We start from the raw sequence: 21,291 nt of genomic DNA on the forward strand, positions 1-21,291 counted from the left end.
TTAACGGCGATGTGTGAGTGACAAAATGGCTTAAAGTAACATTACATATTGATCTACAGTCTGTGACTGTTAGTCTGTAAATAGTTTCAATTATTTATCTTGGTCCACACTGATGCAAAAGTACATTTGCAAGTCTTTATCTAACTGTATATTATTACAGTGATTGAATAAATCCATGTCTAAACCATTTTAAGTTTTAAGTTAAGTACTTAAGTAAAAATACTGATGAGGCTTATTATTATTATTATTATTAGCCTAATGTCATAACACAACAGTGCTATGGAAATTAGACCGATTTTAAAATGTGCCACTATTATCATTATTCTAATGCTTTCTGTGTCTCTTTTTCAGGACGAGACAAAGCAGAGTGGAGGACTTTTTTCACAAAAACAACATTGCACTTTATTCCTTTTACATGAATTTACAATACAAGCTCTTATTTTTATTTTATTTTGGAGAAATTTTATGTTGGACTGAAAAAAGATTACCAGTAAAGACTGGGATATTTTTCGTTGTTAAATAATGCCATAATAATATTCTTGTTTTATGTATATGTTTATAAGAGAAGATATTTGAATAAAGTATTGAAATAATAATGAGTCAAGTTTTTGATATTTATTTACTTATTTATAAAAAAAATATTTCGAATAATTGATGAATTAGTCGTTAGATTAATCGACTAATCGAAAAAATAGTTGTTAGATTAATCGTTAAAAAAATAATCGTTAGGTGCAGCCCTAGTGGACTGTCAGGATGAAGCCCATTGACTCTGGTGATCCTCTGACTAGGGCCACCAGCAGGTCAAAGGTTTCACTTATCCTATGAAATATCACAACATCTACTAGACTGATTGCCACACAATTATATACAGACGTTTCATAGTTTTCACAGATGATGAAATCTTAATGACTTTGATGATCTTTCACTTTTCCTCTAGCGCTACAATGAGGGTTGACATGAAATGTCTCGACAGCTACGGTATTGGCAAGATCACCATGACATTTGGTTCAGACTACATTTGGTTCGGGCCTGACTCAATATTTCATTTTACAATTATTGTGGCCAAAATTTTCATGGTAAACAGTGTCATCACAATAGCATCGAACTTTCCCGAAATACTATTATATCTAAAATACTGATAAGCTATTTCACACCATATTCACATTGGACTTGGTCAAACCTGACAAACAAAACAATGAACTGTGTCATGTTGGGTGCTAATAGTTCAAAGGCAGAATGTTAGATAGAGTTAGTAGTTATTTACCTTTCTTTTTCTGACAATGATCATAAACTGCATTTGTAAAAGTGCCTTAAATTTGATCGAGTTACAAGTAGAAACAACATGATACAAATCTGAATATCCCTGTGTATATTATCTGAATTCCCATGAGACAGAGCTATAGAGAAAATAAAAGGTCAGCATTTGGATGTATTTTATTGGATGTAATGTTATTATTCTTTTTTTCTATCTGGCCAGAAAATGGTGAAATCAGAAAATGTCCGATAATTTATGCAGCTGCCCTCTTTTCCCAGTGTTTCTCCTGCTGTTTTATCACAGCAGGGGAGACGTGGAGCTGCTAAGAGATGCAAGGGCTGTTTTTTTCATCTTGTTTCATTTTGAAATGTTTGTGTTGGACTTTATTTATTTAACTGCACATCAACATATATAAATAATAACAGAATATGCAAGGGAGGCCAAAAGCCTAACAGGCTTATCACGGATATCCCCCCAGTTGTGATTAAAACAATCAAATGAAATAAATTTAACTGATTACAATTTTGAATAAAATAATAATAATAAAAAAGTCTCAGACAGATATGAAAAGCAATATATAACTAAATAATAATCATAGAAAAAAATAACTCCAAGAAAATAAGACTAAACCTGGACTAAATGGCAGTTTTAGGATTATCTAAAAAATATGTTACATCATACTGTAGGTCCAAACCCATCATGTTCCAAACTCAGAGCCCACCTGTCCATGAGCAACCTTACTCTTGTCTACTTCATGACCAACAGTCTCTTATCTAACTCTAGTTTCACTGTGTCAAAATAGGAGATGACAGTTGGGAGTCAGTCTGGAGTCACCTCTTGCCTGCTGCAACACAACACTCATCCTGTCTGCTGCCTGAATGTGTACGTGGCTGAATATATGTGCTCTGAGAGTGTGTCTGTATGTGTCTGTTTGTTTGCCCTTTCTCTCAGACACCTTTTGCACACAATGATCTCACCTGCCAGTGGACACGATGCTGACCTAGTTTGGCCCGCCACCGGCCAAAGTCCTGTCTGTCTGTGCCTCGTCATATTTCACTCCTATTTGTTTTCTTATCTCCTTCTAACCGTCCATGTCGTTGTCCATTTAATGGCTTTGTCTGAGCACCTAATAAATACTCGTCTGTCCTTGTGGTTGATCCCTCTTTGAATTGGTTTTACTGTTGGGAATTTGACTTTAAATGACGCTGAGGAGCACACTAGATCCAGTTAGACATTATGGTTTTCAATATATGGCGCTGTATCATATTGTTTTGTGATTGATTAATTTGCTCAAAACCTGAAGATTGAATGCTTTCTTATTAGCATTGTTGCCATTTCTGTTGACTACTTCTACTACTACTACCAATGGAGGTCCGCAACGAGAAAGAACTGACCTATTAAATGCCCCATTAAAAGGTCAGTTCACCTACATTATAAAAAAAAAAACATTTTTTGCACTTAACTGTAGTGGTATCTAGCCATGCAGATGATTTAGAATTTATGGTGAATATGATTTAATTTGGTGCGTCCAGCATTGAAAAGTACAAATAATATAAGTACGCCATCACCGTTTTTTTATAGATATAAAGTAAGTAAATAAAAACCAAAAACGTTTGCATTGCTAGATACTGTACCACCAGAGATAAGTGAGAAAAAATGTTGTTTGTTTGTTATTTTGTTGTTCATATTTTTCAGTTATTGCTATTTTGATAAAAAGAAAGCCTCCAGCATTTAACCTCCAAGCCTCTGAGTGGGCGAGTCAGTACAGTTTATGTCTGTGATTGACAGCTGAGCTGACAGAGACAACGAGACACTGTCGCTGGTAAATGTAGCTTACGAGCCAAGGACAGACAGTATTTTGTTGCATGAAAAATAAAGACCATAATTTAAAAAAATGACCAGTCAAATTAAAGCGTCTGTCTGCTTGTAGATAAGAAGGAGACATCAGCTAAAACGCAAATTAAGTTTACAGTTCAAAGTCTGTGGCTCTATCTGTGTTTTGTCTCAGACCGTTGTCACTGTCGCCATCAATAACATCAATAACACAATGGTGATGCCACTGTTGGTGCAAATGAAAACTCCTTCTATACAAAGAGACTCAATGTTATTCTGATTCAGTTGTTAATGCACAGCAAGGATTTGCCAAGATCAAGGGCATACTTTTGTACTTTTAACCTGCAGCTGTTGTAATCTCAGTCTTGGAAAAGGTTTGGTGGTGTTTGACTCTTTTCTGCCACCTTTGCTATTATTGTTTCCTTGTCTGATTTTGAAATGCTTTAAGAAGTTGGGAACGGACTGTTCTTTTTCCTTTTAGAGCAGCACAGTAATAGACCAAAACTACACAAGAAAACATAAACACAGAAGAGCAGAAGAACACCCCCGCACAAACCTTCCTGGTACAAAGACACAATGTAACATCTGCTGCATAGCCAGCCTAAAAACCAGACAACTGTCCTGTTTCCAATCCGTGAACTCCCTGTACATTCCACTGAATCCATCCCTGACTGATCCATGAGACAGGACCGATCAAAGAAAGTGCCCACGGACGGTGGCCTTACAGACCTTCACATGGTGAAACACCCAGGGTTCCTTTAATGGGGACAAACATCATCTGAGAGTCACGCACTACGGGGGGGGCAAGATGGCTGGCAACCAAGTCAACTCTCCCTGTGAACACTCAAAACTTCACTCGTCTGTGATGATAATAAACAGTTCTCTGCATTGGAAGCTTTTTCAACTTTATTATCACCAAGGGGAGATGTGTCCTGCAGACAGATCACACAGAGACTTAAACATGAAACATAAAACTGTTGTCGTGCAGGGAACAGCGCAGGCAGGAAGGACCCAAATGCAGACTCAGGCGGTCTGATACAAAGAAAATACTTTTAATAAAGCAAAAAGGCTTACAAGCCGAGAGTCCAAAAAGCTGGCAGGAACAGTGGGCAGATACAGATAAACAAAACTCCGTGCAGCAATGAAGACGAGGAAGACGAACTGAGAAAAGACAAAGGACATTCCAACACGTTCTCATCTCACCTCGTCACATACTGACGCTTTGTCAGACCTCTCGGCGTTACATTTCGGTTACAGTAAACACGTGCTTATTGTTGTTAATTAACAAAAACACTTGATGGATTAGGCAATAAAATGACTTAGTTAGGTTTAGGAAAAAACATATTTGGGCTTAAAATGTCTACATTTGTACAGTGAAAATGTGACTTGGCGTTGTGAACAAGGGACAAGAAACGATCAGCTGATTGTAAAGTGAAAGTGAAACGTAACTTACAGCACACAAACAGCGGTCTCCTGGATCCTGTGTTGGACCCGCCTGTCCCATGTGTCTCTTTTGCTTTTTATAATACGTCACCACAGCAATTTATCTGAGCGTTTACTGTTGCCAGAGATGGTTTTACATTGTAGTTAATGGAAAGCCCAGTGCATCTCATACTGGTGCTAAAGCGTGCCTTGTGCGGCGGAATCAAACGTCAACCTGTTGTGACAAAGCGTCGGTGTTTGACGCCCTGTGAATGAGAACAAGCTGAACATACACAAGGGAAGGATGAAGAGGAACAGGTGAAACTCATCAGGGCGGGGCAGACAATCACACAGGCGGGAAACAAACAAAGGTAGGAAGTAAATCAGGACACAAGAGGAGGACTTTCAAACTAAAACAGGAAACAAACACAAACAAAAACCCTAGGACCGCATGACCAAAACGCTTTCAGGGTGAAGACTCGATGTTTGATGATAGCTTGATATGAATTTCTTATCTTTCCAAAGTTATATTCTCACTTCTCACTGAGACATTCCTTTTATCACATTGTGTCTTTTTATTTCTATCATATGTCATTGTCAAGACATAAAACCATAACAGAGTGAGTTGAGGTTGTGAAACATGAATGATAAATATCAGATTTTCCTGTGGGTCCCTCATAATAAAAAATAAGACATTTTTTAGATACCGATTGTAAAAGACACAGAAAACAGTTCAGCCTCAATAGACCAGAATGCAAAACAGCCACAAGGCATGCGACATTCTTTTTAATATATATTTTTAACAACATTTTAGGTTTTTGCTTTTTCCACCCAAATACACACCCAAAGTCGAATTCAAGCTCTGTTTACTGAAGAATGCTGAAAGTCATTCTGGGAAAGGTAGGTAATCAGTAACTATAGAAGTAGGCAAGGTAGACAAAGAGAATACCAGTAAAATGCAATAGGACTGGGCAATATGAAAATTAAATATATAGTGACATTTTTGATTAAATACCTCGATATCGATATTGCAATGATATTGTAGGGTTGACTTTTGGTGCTTTCATAATATATTTAGACAATGAGATTTTTGATAAATAATAATCAGTAATGTGGATGAATGAAAGTGGTTAAAGGAAAAGAATAGAACAGCTGTAACAGTCTGGTAAGTTCAGAAAATTACATTATTGTACTATAATGCAGCCTTTAAAACCAGGAAAAGACAACACTTATTCCATATTATGATATTACAATAACCAGAATCTAAGACGATATCTAGTCTCATATCATGATATAGATATAATATTGAAATATTTTCCCAGCCATAGAATGCAATGAAAATTACATAATGTTCACATGTAATGTAAGAAAACCTTAAGTTTTACTTTTTATTTATTATATTCTGTATGAGCAGGGAACATAGACAGTGTTATACATTTATATCAGTTTCACAGCTTGCACCTTCTGATGCATGAAGCAAACTCTATACGATTGTAGAAAATGCATCTGACAAGCCAACAGCTGCTGAGATGTTGGCTACAGTCCAGATGAGTCCTTTTGTTTAAGTAGAGAAACCATCAGGGGACAAGCTCTTACAAGAGCACAATAGCAATGTCTGCAGAACAGACATTACTTAGCAGCACCGCTGACAACATACAGAAATGTTTCAAGTGGATCAAAGCTTTAAATTAAGTTGACAAAGTTAAGAGACAAGGCTGAAAATAAAAGAGTAGACCTTCAATTAAATGTATTCATCAGCCCTCCATGTTGATTTATTGGCGTTGTTTGTAGGAATGACACTGTAGGTGACACTTTCTTTAACGAAAGGTTAAGAAAACAGTTAGTGTGAGTCAACATTACACATAATGAGACAGGATGAATTATGCTACTAATTAGATAAGGTGAAACCATTATATACTGTATAATGCTCAACAAGGCCCTGTGGAAGTACTAATAAATTAATATCCTATTTGTTGGGTTTCACGAGAGGTAAACTGCTGTCAAATAACAGATACTAAGATTTTTCCCTGATCGTATCACCTTTAGCCTGAGTCATCCTGCCCTTTTTAAAGGACACAGCCAGCCTAAAGACAGTTGCGCTCACATTTACAATACATCTACATTATGCTCAGCGAGACTGAACATTAGAACAACACAGGAGGGTCTGTCTGCTCACTGCACTCTGCTTATCACACCGTAAAGTTGTTCTGGCTCTGTCCTGTCATTTTCATTCATCATTTCCTATTTCTTTATCTTTCTCTCTCTCTTTCTCTCCACACACACACACACACACACACACACACACACACACACACACACAACACGGACACCCACTCAAATCCTAATAAGTTTGACAAGAACACCCTGTAAGACCAGACAAGGCAACCGGATCAAATCTTAATCACCACAATGATGGGAAGGACAGGTTCTCTTCTATGCATACTGATGAGCATCCCCGTGCAGCAGAAAAGGTTACTCCCTGAATTAAAGGAAATTTGACTCATTCTTTAGTAAAGTGAACTTAAAGTCAACTACAAAATATTTGAACGTGAAATTGCTAAACACTTTAAAAGCTGTGTTATTTCTGTAAAAATTTTAACAAATCTTACTTGCTAGAATTTCTATGGCAATTAAAAGATAATAATTGTCTTTGTCTAGTTTTAGTTAAGTTAATGTGTTCTAATTTGAGCTTTTTACTGTTTTACTTTTTTTTCTCTCACTTTTTACTGTTTTACTTTTTTTTCTCTCACTTTTTACTGTTTTACTTTTTTTTTCTCTCACTTTTTATGGTTTAACTTTATTAAACATCTGTCTGCTAACGATGGCAATAAAAAAAACGCTGGAAAACTTCCATTAAATGGTTCTTGTGCCGATTTCTTTTTTTTGGCCTAACATTATTCAGGTGATTTTTTTCCATAATTTGGCAATGAAATGACAGTAAGATTTGGACAACACTTTGAAAAAAAATGAATTAAAATAAAAATATATATATTTTTTGTAATTCAACATAGATATGTAAATGATTTTATTCAATTTTTTTGAGTTTTTTATGGATTTTTTTTCTGTCGAATAACCTTGGTTTGCTGTTAATTAAAAGTTCCTAAGCTGAAGCCTAAATGACTTAAATGTTGTGACCATCTGCTCATGTTTTTATGCATCTTTACTGAATCTCCATTCAACCACAAGCTTTAGGGTAACAGGGAGGGAGACGCTGCTCTTCATCATATCAGTGATGAGCTGTAGATGACAGCTGATCTATAATCATTCTAGCTACCCTGCCTCTCCGTGACACAGTGCCTGACTCTGATGATGGATTTAGCTCTTGCCACGCCGACAGCCCTGCTCTGAAACCTCACTTACTCACTTCCTGAAACAGATGGCTGCTGCCGTTGATCATGCTGTTGTCGCTGTACAAGCTTTTAGAGCTCGATAAGAGGCTGCAGAAGAATGAACGAGTTGTTTTTATTTTACAAATGAAAGATATGGGAGGGGACATCTAGATAGAGGGCCAAGGATAAAGCCTCAGTTACATCTTTTTAGGATAAGGATCTGTGTTCTAAGGAGACAATCTCTGGATCTCTGCCAAAGAAATTCAAAGACATAAGTCTTGTAGCTCTGGTGCAGAAACACATTGTGCTGGTACCTTAGACAAGAGAGAAGTTTGTATGGTATAACCAGCCCAGTCACACAGTAGTTTGCAAAGTAGTCACAAAATAGACACGAAATATATTTTTTTCCGTGATGGCCAGCACAAAATCAATGTTATCCACATAATTATGAACCTGGAACTATAAAGAGCAGCGAACGCCATGTATGAGGAGTTCGAATGGTTGGGTCAAAAACACCGGACTTTCGCCCCCCGAGTCCGGTGTTCATGTCCAGTGACTAAATAGTTTTGTTGCCTAAGCCTAACCAAGTCGATATTTTCCTAAACCTTACTAAGTAGTTTTATTTTGAAAAGACTGGAGCGGAAATTTTCACTTGCGCCACGGGTTGCCGGACAGTCATTGGAAATTGCACGGAAAATTTGTTGTTGAAAGTTGTGCTGAGCGTCACAAAAAAGGAAAATATGTGTCTATATACACGAATCAAATACATTAATATTTGTGACTATTTCACGAACTGCTGTGAAACTGTGTTGCTCTAACACTGTTATTGAATGAATGAAACCCAATTTATAGTAACTGAAGTCAGTTATCTGTTGCTCGCTCAGCAATGAAAGCCTATTAGGTGACCCCATATTGCATCAATTGTGCGTCATGTACTGAATTTTAATCTGCTGCTGTTGGTGTTCATGACCAAGAGGCTGTGTTTCGTTGTGATATGAACAGAGGATGAATAGTAACTGGATACTCATGTGCAAATATGCTAAATGCCAACAAAAATAACAACAACCAAATGGAGAAAATAATTGATGAAACTAAGTGTGAAAATCCACATTTCATGCTCTTCATCTTCATCAGTGAAGTTCCATAGTTATGTTGTGTGATGTAGGGCCAGCATCTGGCAATACGATAAGTATCGATAAGTATCATGATAGGTTACAATTGAATATATTGCAATATATTGTGATACTGTAAGTAAGGCATTAATGTGATATTTTTAAATTTAATTTTAGGAAAGAAAACACCACCATATGCATAAATTCTGAGTTAAAAATATATATATATATTTTTTTATGCAATCAGAAGAGTTTGATCTGCATTTGTATTTTTTACAGTCCCTGTGCCATCCAACATCATAATCGGACTTTGAAAGGACACATCTCTTTGCAAATGAAATAAAGTATTGACTGAGTTGATCTTTGCATGTAAACTATTAATTAAAAATTGATAAAGTGTTTTTGAGAATCAGTACAGTATCACAAAACATTATGTCGCTACACTCAATATTTTTTCTTACACCAATAGTGTGATGACTACTGAGTCGACTCTATGAAAACTGAATAAAGTTGTTTCACTGGTGAAAACTGTCAGAAGCAGTTGAAAGCTCTGGATAACAGCACCCTGGTGACTCAGCCAGGAGGGAAACAAACACAAGCCACCAGTAAGATCCTCTGAAGTTAAGCTTTGTTTTGACAGTCCATCTACTAAATAAGTCATCATTTTAAGGTCTTATTCTGGTTTAAAACATGTAGTCTGTGTGTTTAGTGAATTTTGAGCTGCACTAGCCACTGTCGCTGGAGGACAAACAACTTTGCTTCCTGCCTAGCTTAGGGCAAAATCCTTTTTGAGCCATCTTCCTCACTGAGCAAAGTCATTGGATACGAGACAGGAGGGGACTTCCAGCCGAGAGGCTTTGAATCGTGTTGTAACTGATGCTATCTCAGTCTTGTGTTTTTTGAGGACAGAGCGATAAGGGCTTGGTTGGGGGCTGTATTCAGGGCAAGCAAAGATCCACAGAGGCTTCTTTAGCCTCATTTTCTGACCGGCCAGCTCCCAGGCCTGTTTAATATTTCACAGCTCCCTCCTGAAATGGAGGGAGAATGCACTTAATTAAGTGTGAACAATAAATTGGCTATAACCAATGCTCCGCTGTGCATATATGGTCAGTTAAAGCTTTTGATCATGCAGCAAGGTCCCTGAATGCGTACGTCCCTGAGATGCAATGTGCATGTAGATGCATGAAATCACAGTATGACGTGATTCAACCATGACGAACTAGAACTTTGAAGTGTTAAATCGCCGGCCGGCTGTCAGTGACCTCAAACTGCTGCTGCTCTCAGAGGAGGAAGAGAGGTTTGCTTTGAAAGAGGTGGGAGTCAGAAATAAAAGCATGTGAGCATGCTATAGCGGAATGTAAAGTTTAATTTGGCAGGCAAATGCACAGACGCACACATATGCACATAGCAGGGTGGACTGTGTAATATAAACACTTTTCATGTATTAAAAGAAAAGTTCATCCCTACTATAGATAAGTTTTCTCTGCTAATTATTATGAACTGGTGATGTCCATTTTGGTGTAAATAACTGAACGATTTGCGATGTATACCCAGAATGCCTTTCAATGATGCTGTGCTGGAGTTGTGTAGGTGGTTTGTCCAATTATAAAACAGTGTGAGGATGGTGTTGTGCCTCAGTTGTTCAAGTAACACAAAAGTTGTCAGCAAAGGTGTCAGATTTTGCACTGTGGATGACAAAAGTGCTGCGCTGCATTCTGGGGACTGATAATTGGATGTGCATGCAAACTTTAGCGACAGAGAGGTTCCCAACTATTTATGCTCATGACCCCCATAATACAAAATGTCACAATGCAAGGACCAGGACAAAGGAAGGACCCAAATGCAGACTCCAAAAAAGTCTTACAGATTCAAAAAGGGAGGCAAGAATAGCTGTCAGATAAAGAACAAAGAACTAAGGTGGTGTAAATAGTGACTGACTAATGGGGGAAGTGAGAACAGGTGAGCAGGAGGTGAGTGAGTGCAGGACTAGCGAGGGACAGGTGAAACTGATCAGGGCGGGGCAGACAATCAAAAAGGAGGGAAAACTCACAATGATAGGAACTGAAACCAAACATGACACATGAGCAGTGAACTTTCAAAATAAAACAGGAAACAGACTATCAAAAATCCCAGGGCCACGACAACAAAGCAATGTCTACTAGTGACCCCTCGTCAGAGGGTTCATAACTATGAGTTCAGAGTCCAATCGATGAGCGACTTTACTTTTTGTTTTATCTGAATGATTATGGATAATAATGTGAGGTGAGAGATTAAAGAAAAGTCTGATAAACAAGCATCAATTTGTGTAGCAGAACGGTTCGACTTACTTTCAGGCCTGATAATTATCTCACAACTCTTTAGATTCATCTTGTGACCCCTTGTGGGCTCAACACCCCCTGAAACTAAATCTTGTTTTTTTCTGTTGATGGTTATTTAATCCCATTAGAGCTGTTCTCCGCCTATTTAGTATAGCACTTTTATAGCTGGGGACTAAGCTAATGACACGTTAAAAAACAAGAATGGTCAAAATCACAGCAGATACTATATCCTGACTTGTAGTATGAGTCAAGCTCTTAAAACACTCATTCCTACATTTCCCATAATGCAACTGCATAGCATCTTTCATTAGACTCTACCTGCAAATTCCAACATCTTTCTTCATTTTCCAAACTAAATGCCCCAAGGCCAAGCTGAGATAACCCTGATGACATCATCAAGAGTTATTTTCTTAATCTTCCCTCCAGACTCACATAAAACACGATACAACTGTTTTCACAGGCTGAACTAGACTCATCACGATGAGGAAACTGGCTTCTATGTGTGAATTGATGGACTGTCGCTTTAATCTTCAATGCGGCTGTGCATAATGTCTACATTTGCAGGTTTCCCACAGAAAGAAAATGAGAAAGTACCACTTTCTAACAAGCGATTCTTTAGAAGTGCGTTGTATTGATGTATTATAGATCATAACCTGGCAACCAAAAAGCTGTCCTTATTAATAGATTATTGCTGACCTATAAAGCACTAATATACTATTAGATAGGGCTTATAAACCCTATGTAAATTGAAAAATACAACACCAAACAATAACATGCCTGGGGCCTTGTTATTGATTAAAAAAATGACAATACCAGTACAAAACCAGAACCCTTAAAGTCATACCGATACCAATAGAGTACTTCATCCACTCCATTGTTTTACCTCTTTTCTTCATTCCAGACCCATCATGTGAGTGGAAGCATTCAGTTGCATGAAATCAAATGTCACCATCACTACATTTATTTTTGTCAGACGCCACAGGCGTGTAGTATAGCCATACGTTTGAACTTTTTGGTGGCATCTTGGCCTCGCTGAACCGCCAAATCTGTCAAATACACCACGCTCGACTTCACCATACCACAGATTGTATGGGTTGTAGCTGCTGCGGTAGTGGGCCAATCACACATTGCATTAAATCAAAGAATACTTGTGTTGATTGGTTTCCAGTAAAACCATATAAATAGTCTTTTTTTTGCCTATATGTGGGTATAAAAGGATGAAATGCAGGTACAGTATCGTTAGACTGGAGAAGTACTTGGTACTGGGTTACATCGGTCGATACCTTAGTAGTGTTGTGTTTAGGGTGCATTAGTCATTTAACCGCACAGGGTCTCAGAGGTGATTCTATTCTAGGAAGTTTGAACAAGAATATTTTCAATTTATCGCTCTGGGTGGACGGCACAGCGATATAACTGCACACACACACACACACACACACTACATGCACACACACAGTCACAATGACTCCCCTGGTGTTGGCAGCAGATGCAGGCCTGTCCAGATGAACCGTTATTGATGGAGGAATGTATCATCCTCCCTCCCACTGTCTCCGACACACTGCATTGATGAAGTATGCTGCTGCACAGGTCAAGTACAACCAGAGTGGGATACGGCTGTGGGTTACACATTCATATGCTCCGAGTCTTATTTAATGATCTTAAATAATATCTTTATCCTGGACTGGATTAATAAAATATACAATTAATTCAATTTTAAAATATCTGCTGCTTTGCTATTTTAGGAAGCAACACTATGAGGGCAAATCTGTCACTCACTTCCTGCAGTCCACTTCAATAACATCTGATTTAGTTTCACATTTCCCTTTTCATTAAATACAAATGTGCTTTTGTTAGATCCAAAGTGAAAGCTCACACCTGACACACAGCCACAGTAGCAGCAACTCCTCGGTAATGGAGTGTGTGAGCCTTTAAGAACCGGTCGTTATGAAGTTTTAGCTTTTAATATGCCACGTCAGCTTCAATATTTCTCCTTTTATTCTCCACTGCGTGCTGTCTCATAAAGTACATTTTAACAAAAGGCAAAGTGGCGGATGTTAATGCCCTATAATTACACATGGAGGTGGATTGTGAGGCAGACTGCCATCTACCGGCTTAAAAGCAACCCCCCCCCCACACACCTCACCCCTCCTGCTTCTAACTCCCACTCAAGTAGTCGATTGGAAGAGAAAAAAACAAATGCATTCAGCCTGGCTGCTGTGTTGATGGTCAAAAACACCCTCAGACTATTATCAGTCTTTTCAATATTTAGCGTGACAGTCATTCACTCGGCTCAACACCACACATCATGCATTTGTTCATTTTCTATAGCCACTCATTCCCCCCATTCAGGGTCACTGGTGGAGGTTTTCAGTAATTTGCTGTCCAAATGTTAGCCCAACAATAACTGAACCGAAGCTGTGTTGTCGAAGTGGGAGTGAAATATCCCAAATGTCAGCTGCATCGTGCAAGAGCTTCAGTTAATTGCATGCACACTAAACGCTCTAAATGCCAAAATAATAGCTCAACAAATTTACAAGTATTGTAGTTCATTGATTTCACCAAAACTCTGACTCTACATTATTTGATTAGTTAATTTCTGGAAAGATATGTGGAAGCAGGCAGTCATCATTTGTGCCGTAAATTAGGAAAAGGAACTGCTGCATGCTGTAGTTTGTGTTTACTTTCTGAATTGTTGCATCAAGTTGACCCCCTGACCTTTCTGGAGCATGTGCAGAATCAAAACATTTAAAGAAATCAGACTCAGGTAATAGCTGCTAATACATACTGATGCAATTGCTGCTTTCAACAGTAGGCTAAATAAGAAAACAATATTTCCAGAGTACCCAAAAATGATTATGCTACATCTTTTTTCAGAAGGCTTAAAATGTTTTCAAACAGAAGAAAATGAATATCTCTATCTTGCACATCGATATGTCTCTGGCTGTGATCTGTCGGATGCTCTCCAAGCAGGAAGCTTTTATATGGTAATGAAATCGATTGGACGAGATGCGCGCACCAATCAGAAGCGTTTGATTTATGTTTAAGGGGCTGTTGAGAGGAGTAGTCGCCTGGCAACCGCCTAATGAAATGTTCGAGCCGTGGCTATTAAAAAAGAGCCACCTCAGAACCTTTTGTTGCTGCAATTTCAAAGAAAATAAATCAGCATCTTCTGATGAAAGAAAGGCACGATACAAACTGAAAACTCTGAAGTGATGGAGTTGGATGTGAGACATCTTTTGAGTCGTGATGGTTTTGATCTATTATCCTCTATACATGTTACCAAAGAGCTGAATTTTTTAGGAGCCTCGGCTGTTAAATCCTTAATCATCCTTAATCCTCAAATATATGTTAAAGCGTCGCTCATTGAGCATCGGTGTATGTTTGCTGTCATATAGGAGCCAACAATGGATGAACACACACAGCTCCTTCCGAGCTGAGAAAAAGACGTGACACGGTGCACACTGCAAAAAAAAAAATGTCCATCTCAGCAAATCCTATCTTTTTTTCTTCTCGAAACATGAAGGAAAAAACCCAATTAATGAATATATTTGTTGCAAATGCAGGTTTTCTTTTTCTCATGGAATATGGCTGAGCAAAATAAGTCACATAGAAATGACATTTGGTTCAAGAAACAGGTTGATTCATTGAAGTACAATCTTGACTTTAGTAAAAAATCATTCGCTTTCAAAGGCAGTTGGATGAAAAGAAAGGAGTGTGGATCGATATTTGTGCAGCCTTGTTTGATCTCTGAATCTGAAGGAATGGAAATGGGATGGATGTGACTGTTACTGTGGAAACCAACTTTCCTCCTGCCTCCTACGCGATCCTCCTTCATCCTCAACTACTCAGCTCAAAGCCTCAAAGCTCAGATGATTTCCATCTCCATCGATCAACCAACATTCATCCAACACTTATCTCATAATAGAAAAAACGCACAATACTGGCACAAACATCTTATGAAATGACATGAAAGATGATGTTTTTCATAAAAAAAATATATATATATTTTTTGTCACTTACAGCAGTTGGTTACAGCAAAACTGTTCGCCACTTCCAGATTGTCAATGTGGGGCGTCAATCTGAATTCTGAGGTGCCAAACTGAACCATTCCTATCCGAAATGCGCTGTACTCTTGATCCGCACCCCTTGGAAAGAGTCCTCCTGAAAACCCAAATGCAAACATCAGCTTACACTTTGCATATTGTTCTCTTGTAAGACACATTTTGCGCACAAAAAAATGCTTTTTTATCCAAGTCGGGTTTTTTTTTGTTATGTTGGAACTAATGGATACCTACCAATCTGAACACTGGGCGAGCCTCCCAGCGCGCATCCCCATAAAACCAGCAGAACTGAAACGGATAAATTCACTATCTTTTCCATGGTTCCACAGTTTCAAGGTGTCCACATCCACCAGGGGAGTCTGATATTCCTCTAATGTGTCTAGAGATGTTTAGATCCGACACATATTGGAGAGCCTTTGGAGAGAAAAAACAACTCAAATCTGCAGCAAAAAAAGGAGCGTTTTTTTTTTTTTTTTTCTGCAGGTGGCTTTGCTGTGGAAAAGGACGCCAGCAGTGAAGGAATGGTCGCCTGCGATGTAGGTCTGTCTTTGCTGTCTCTTCTTCCGCTCCTCCTCGTTGCTCCCCTCCTGCCGGCAGCTGATACCTCCTCCTCTAAGAAACGCACAGAGACACTGCGCGTCTCCGCTCCTCGAAGCGCCGGAGAGATCCTTTCAGCATCACACCCACAAGTGAGGAATGTTAATGAGAAAGGCGGAAAGAGACGGAAAGAGCCGAGCGGAAGCCACTTGGTGACAAAAAGTGCACACGGCTTACAATGGGAATTAAACATCTAGTCTGTTTTATTATGCTTTAATTAGGAGCATTAAGCCATGAAAACATGGGACATTGTTGATTCATAACATCCTATAGGGGTCACAAGGCTATAATATCCTCCTGAGACTCAGCCCATTGCCATGTGTCCTCTGTAGTGGACATGTTGTCCACATGCATATCCTCTTACTCTTTTGACCAACTCTATCAACCCCTGGTGAATTGTAAAGAGGACATCCTAGGCTTTCCAGTGATATGGCATGTGTGTTTTGTTTTAATCAGTTTGAATGTATTCTTCGTTTAATATCACTCTACAGCCATAATCTGTTCATTTTTTTTGTTTATTTCACACTGAAATAGTCCTGTAGTCCACTACAGTGGACAATAAAAATAAAGTTTAACAAGCTTGAATTGTTAAGATTTTCGTTTTAACCCTAAATAGGAAGGAAATAACAAAAAAAGTAATTGGTAAACACTTTTTTTTAACTCGGTTCCTAGGAGGATATGTGAGCAGTTAGGCCCAGTGTTTCAACAGGTCAATCTGCTTTTATGTCAGAGCTCAGTTGTTAAAAGGCTTTCCAACCCAACACCAAGAACCTCATGTGGACTGATTCTTCTTAATCTTCCCCACCAAACTTGTTAACTGTACCTTCTTTTCTTATTAACCCATTAGAGTTTGTTTTTTAAAAAAAAGAATACTTTATTGAAATTCATCATCTTCCAGACATTTGTTTACTTCAAAGTCCATTGCACATTTGACTATACTTTTTTATACAACTTAAATACAATAAAAAAGAAAAGAAAATAAAAGAACTAAGAGACACAACACAAACAGCAAAATAAAATTAAATAGAATTAAATAAAATAAAATAAAATAGAATGAGATAAAATAAAATAAAATAAAATAACATAACATAACATAAAATATAATAAAAGTAAAAAAAAAAAAAATTGGGGTGGGTATGATGGAGAGGTGGTATTGGGGTTGGGATGGGGAAGGAGTACCTGTTTATTGCCAATCTTGGGCTAGATAGAAATAATATGTTATTTTACAGAGTCTATCTTTGGAGAAAATATGATTCCATTTTTGATATGATCTCTGATTGATGATTAAAGTTATTGTTAAAGTCAATATTCCAATAAACAGACTTAAATATAGCCTATTTGTAGTATCATTTTTAAATGTTTATACTTCTGTCTATTAGTCTAGTCGATACACATTCATTGAAACTCAAAAATTTTGTTTTTACATTTCATGCACGTGACTGATACTCCCATACGGACTTTGTTGGGGCTGCAGCTAACAATTGTTTGAATTATCTTTTAATCTGCGGTTCATTTTTTGATTAAAAGTTTAAGTCGTGCATTTAAACAGAATGATACATACTGAATATTGAACAGACTGATGAAAGCAGCAAAACTGAGTAAAACTGGAACCAGATAATGTTTGGCAAGTTTGCTTGAAATGAAAAACGGGTGTAACAATAAAAAAGATTGTGAAAATAATTTTTTTGTCCATCAACTAATCAATTCGTAGGTTCAGTTTTGACCTTCATAATGAGTGAGCAGGTTGATAAAGGTTGCTCTAGATCACTTCACTCTAGCTGGAATCAGACTTATGACCTTACAAGTATCATTTGTACCGTGTACACTGAAGATGTACGTGCTTTAATCTTAATTCATAAGTGACTCAATGTGCTGAAAACCTTTAGCTTATGGATTTTAACCATCTGGAAATCATTTCTCCCCTAATAGTTCCTGAATGCACAATGGAATAAAGCCAATAGCTGAATATATCTGCGACCTTAAGAACTGCTTTGTATAATTGACAAAATGTCAGAAAAGCAGCACAAATATTGAATGGACAACTTGAATTGAGACCTTGAAATGTTTTTCGGCCACTTGAAAAACAAGTCTCCTCTACACCACGCTAAAGGCCAACATTTCATACTGAGAAAACTCATCAAGTGCATCAGCTGGAGGCCATCACTCATGCCCTCCAGGAATGAATCTCCTCTTTAACTTTGATCTAGTGCTTATTTGCACCCTCTGCATACAAATCCAATGCAAATCTATCGCTGGTTGTAGCTGCCATTTTAAACAGGGCTAAATGGAGGAGAGCTGCCTCACAGCTAATAGGAAATAAATGGCATTCCTGTCCCCTTGTTTTATGATATGCGTATCTCAGGCTGCATGGACAGATGTATATTAATCATTGGACGGTGTGAGATAGCAGTATGGGAGCAGACTAATGAGGCGGAGAGCGAGTGGGAGCTCAGGATGCTGGATGTTGGAAGCAACAGTGTGTTTCAGATTTCAGCACCACGGACAGCACATCACATGTAGCACTGGCTCCATTCAGCTCGATGAGTACACACAGGAGTAGGAACTTTAAAGGGCATTTTGTCCTTTATAACTTTGTTTCATTTCTATTGGATGCAACACAAGAAACACAAGCGGTTGGACGATCATATAGGTTGCAAACAAGTCAACAGTTTGGTCAGATTATCTAATTTATTTGGAAATAAAACTGAAGGAAAACAGTCTGTGTGCACACCTATGATCCAGTAGGTGTGGTATAGGTTAAAATTGAACTACAAAAACCTTTATTTTACAATTCTGTAGTCCCCAAAGCATTCCTTAATACTGTCCGACACGTTCCAATTATATACCCCTGAAAGTTTTTTTTTATATTTTCTTATAACTTTTTGACATCACTTTTTCCCTCGGCCAGTTCAAACCAGTGAGAAAACCAAGAAGAAAAACACAACTACAGAAATCTGTAAAAATCTGAGAAAAATGTGTGTTTGTTGGAGTCCTTCACTTATAGTAAGAGGCTGATTGAGAACATTTCAGATAAATATTAATTTATCTGCCACGGTGCAGTGAATTTTTGAACACAGATTGGACCCAAATGCAGAAAGTCGAGGAGACGGTCGGATAACTTCAATATTTTAATTACATGTAGCTTTCTGTTGACAAGAGTCCAGTTAATCAAAGTCAAAAGACAGGTAACAAGCAAGCAAGTGACAGAAAAACAGGTAACTGGTAATACAAACTCTACAAAGCAGCGATGACGATCTGACAACAGAACAAAGGAAGTGGACTGGTACATGCAGTGACTGATTAACGGGGAAGTGGGAACAGGTGAGCGGAGGTCTGGTGAGTGAAGTGCTAACACTGGGGCTAACAAAGGGACAGGTGGAACTTATCAAGGAGGCGGGAAACACATGAGAGCAGGAACTGAAACGACTGCACAAAGAAAGCATAACCTTAGAGCAGAGCACATCATGACATTACCATATATTTATTATTCGTAACGTTACTTTTCATGTTGAATTGTATGCTTGCCTGTAGACAAATCAGTTGTTCAGTTGACTTTCACTGCTTTTTACTGACTTTTAACGACTTTCAAGATTGCATTAACAATTAGTTGCAATTAATTAATTGGACTATGTTTTCCCTATAATTAGAATATATTTAGAGTTCTTTCCAGGAATCTTCTTGGAAATTATTTAGAAATTATGGACATGTAAAGCTGGGGTTTGTTTAAAACCTGTATTACTGCTTGATTTGTTTTTCTGCTTGTATTCCTTACAATGTCATACTTCTGTTCTAATTCTCAGGGTGTCAAATACCGACGCTTGTCACGCCCCTCGGCGTGTGACACCGACGCACAAGGCACCCTTTAGCATCTGTATTAAGAGACTCAACGGGCTGTCAGGTAACTACAATGTAAACTTATCCGTGTCAGTAGATGCTCAGAGAAAGTTGTCGGGGAGTGTGGTCACGTGAAGAGCTAAAAAAGGGTCCAACAAACACAGGGCTTTCAACCAGGAGACCACTGTTTGTGTACCGTTAAGTTTCACTTTCACTTTACAAAAGTAGTAATTTTAAGCCAAGCCATGATGTTTTTTTTCCTAAACCTAACTAAATGGTTTTGTTGCCTAAACGTAAGGAAGTGATTTTGTTTGAATTCACAATGTTAATCACAACCGTAGTGGAGCGCCACACTTTGACGCGCTAAGCAACCCAGTGCGTTAGAATGTGATGCCAAGGGGTGCTGACAAAGCGTCAGTATGTGACGAGAGAGATGTCAGCATGTTCTCAGATTTCAGCATTTCATTTGGTAGGTACAGTATTTATATTGGCAATAGGAACGATGGCCAAAACTACGAAAATGAAACTCAAGTTGTATGGAACCAGAATGTCCCTCTAACCGCTGACTCCTGGAGTTTAAGTGACAAACCTGTTGCACTCTGCATGAACTGGACACCCAAACCTTTGCTGTCTGATGTCATCCTCATAGTAAATCCGACTCATGGCAGAGTACGTAGCTCGCTCAGCTGCTTGTGTTCCACATACTCACATACTATGTTCATCAGTTTGACCTTGTCTGGAGCTTATGTCATGCATGGATTCACTCTGCTGCTGCTGCTGCTAGATTGAAATGTAATTTCAGTTTCATTATCTTACAGCACATTCCGCAATTTACTGAATTTGCAGCCTGCGAGATAATTTAACTGTCGCAGCGCTGAAGAGCGTTCTAATGAGTTTTTGGGAATGAAATGAGAGTTACTCATAATCAAATCATGAACCGCCGCTGGCTGTGTGAGAATGTTTACCTTTGAGTTAATTTACGTAAATAAGCAAACAGAGAGTGAGATGGACATTTTACACATGCTAATGAAAACTATGGCCCTCCTGGAGAATCCAGCACTTTGTAGCCGCTCAAACCAAGTGAGTGACCTTTTGAGAAATGTTTAACCAGCATCTTCTATGTCCCAGAAATTCTGTGCAACTGCCTCCTAGAAAGCATTTACATTTCTGGCATTTAGTTGGCGTTCTTATCCGGAGAGACTTACAATGGGGAGCATTTTAGTATCTCACTCAAGTGTTATTCTGCAACAAGACACTCAGCGTGTGATGGACAAACACTGGCTGTTACTGTGGGGATCTGACACATGACCTTTCCGTAACACAATTTAATGATTTTAATGAATCCCTTGCCGTCATTAGCAGCAGTACGCAGACACAATGGATACATGTTTCTCCAGTTATTGTCTTTTCTAAATCACTTTCTTCTCTCCTAAATTGTTTTATTCTACATTTTGGAATTATGTTTGGACTGATCTTCAAACATGGATTTTTAGAGAATCTCAAGAGATTTGGTCTTTTATTTTAAATAAA

The 21,291-nt window shown here is 38.2% G+C and overlaps 1 protein-coding gene across 8 annotated transcripts in view; it reads right to left on the reverse strand.

Annotated features, from left to right (window-relative positions):
• The window catches only part of gria2b (glutamate receptor, ionotropic, AMPA 2b), a 58,155-nt gene extending 42,191 nt beyond the window's left edge, over window positions 1-15,964 (reverse strand). For 7 of the 8 annotated variants that reach the window (XR_012595637.1, XR_012595636.1, XM_074649181.1 and 4 more), the window contains exons 1-2: window positions 15,565-15,779; window positions 15,290-15,430 (exon numbers count right to left, since the gene is read on the reverse strand). Coding sequence is in view for 6 of the 8 variants with exons in the window: in XM_074649181.1 (XP_074505282.1) it covers window positions 15,290-15,430; window positions 15,565-15,649 (226 nt within the window). In the remaining 2 variants the exon portion in view is untranslated. Of the gene's footprint in view, window positions 1-15,289; window positions 15,431-15,564 lie in introns of all 8 variants that reach the window. The other variant, XM_074649179.1, reaches the window with a different exon arrangement.
• Between the last annotated feature and the right edge of the window lie 5,327 nt (window positions 15,965-21,291).

Source organism: Sebastes fasciatus, chromosome 10 (genome assembly GCF_043250625.1).
Source record: "Sebastes fasciatus isolate fSebFas1 chromosome 10, fSebFas1.pri, whole genome shotgun sequence".
NCBI classification, from domain to species: domain Eukaryota; kingdom Metazoa; phylum Chordata; class Actinopteri; order Perciformes; family Sebastidae; genus Sebastes; species Sebastes fasciatus.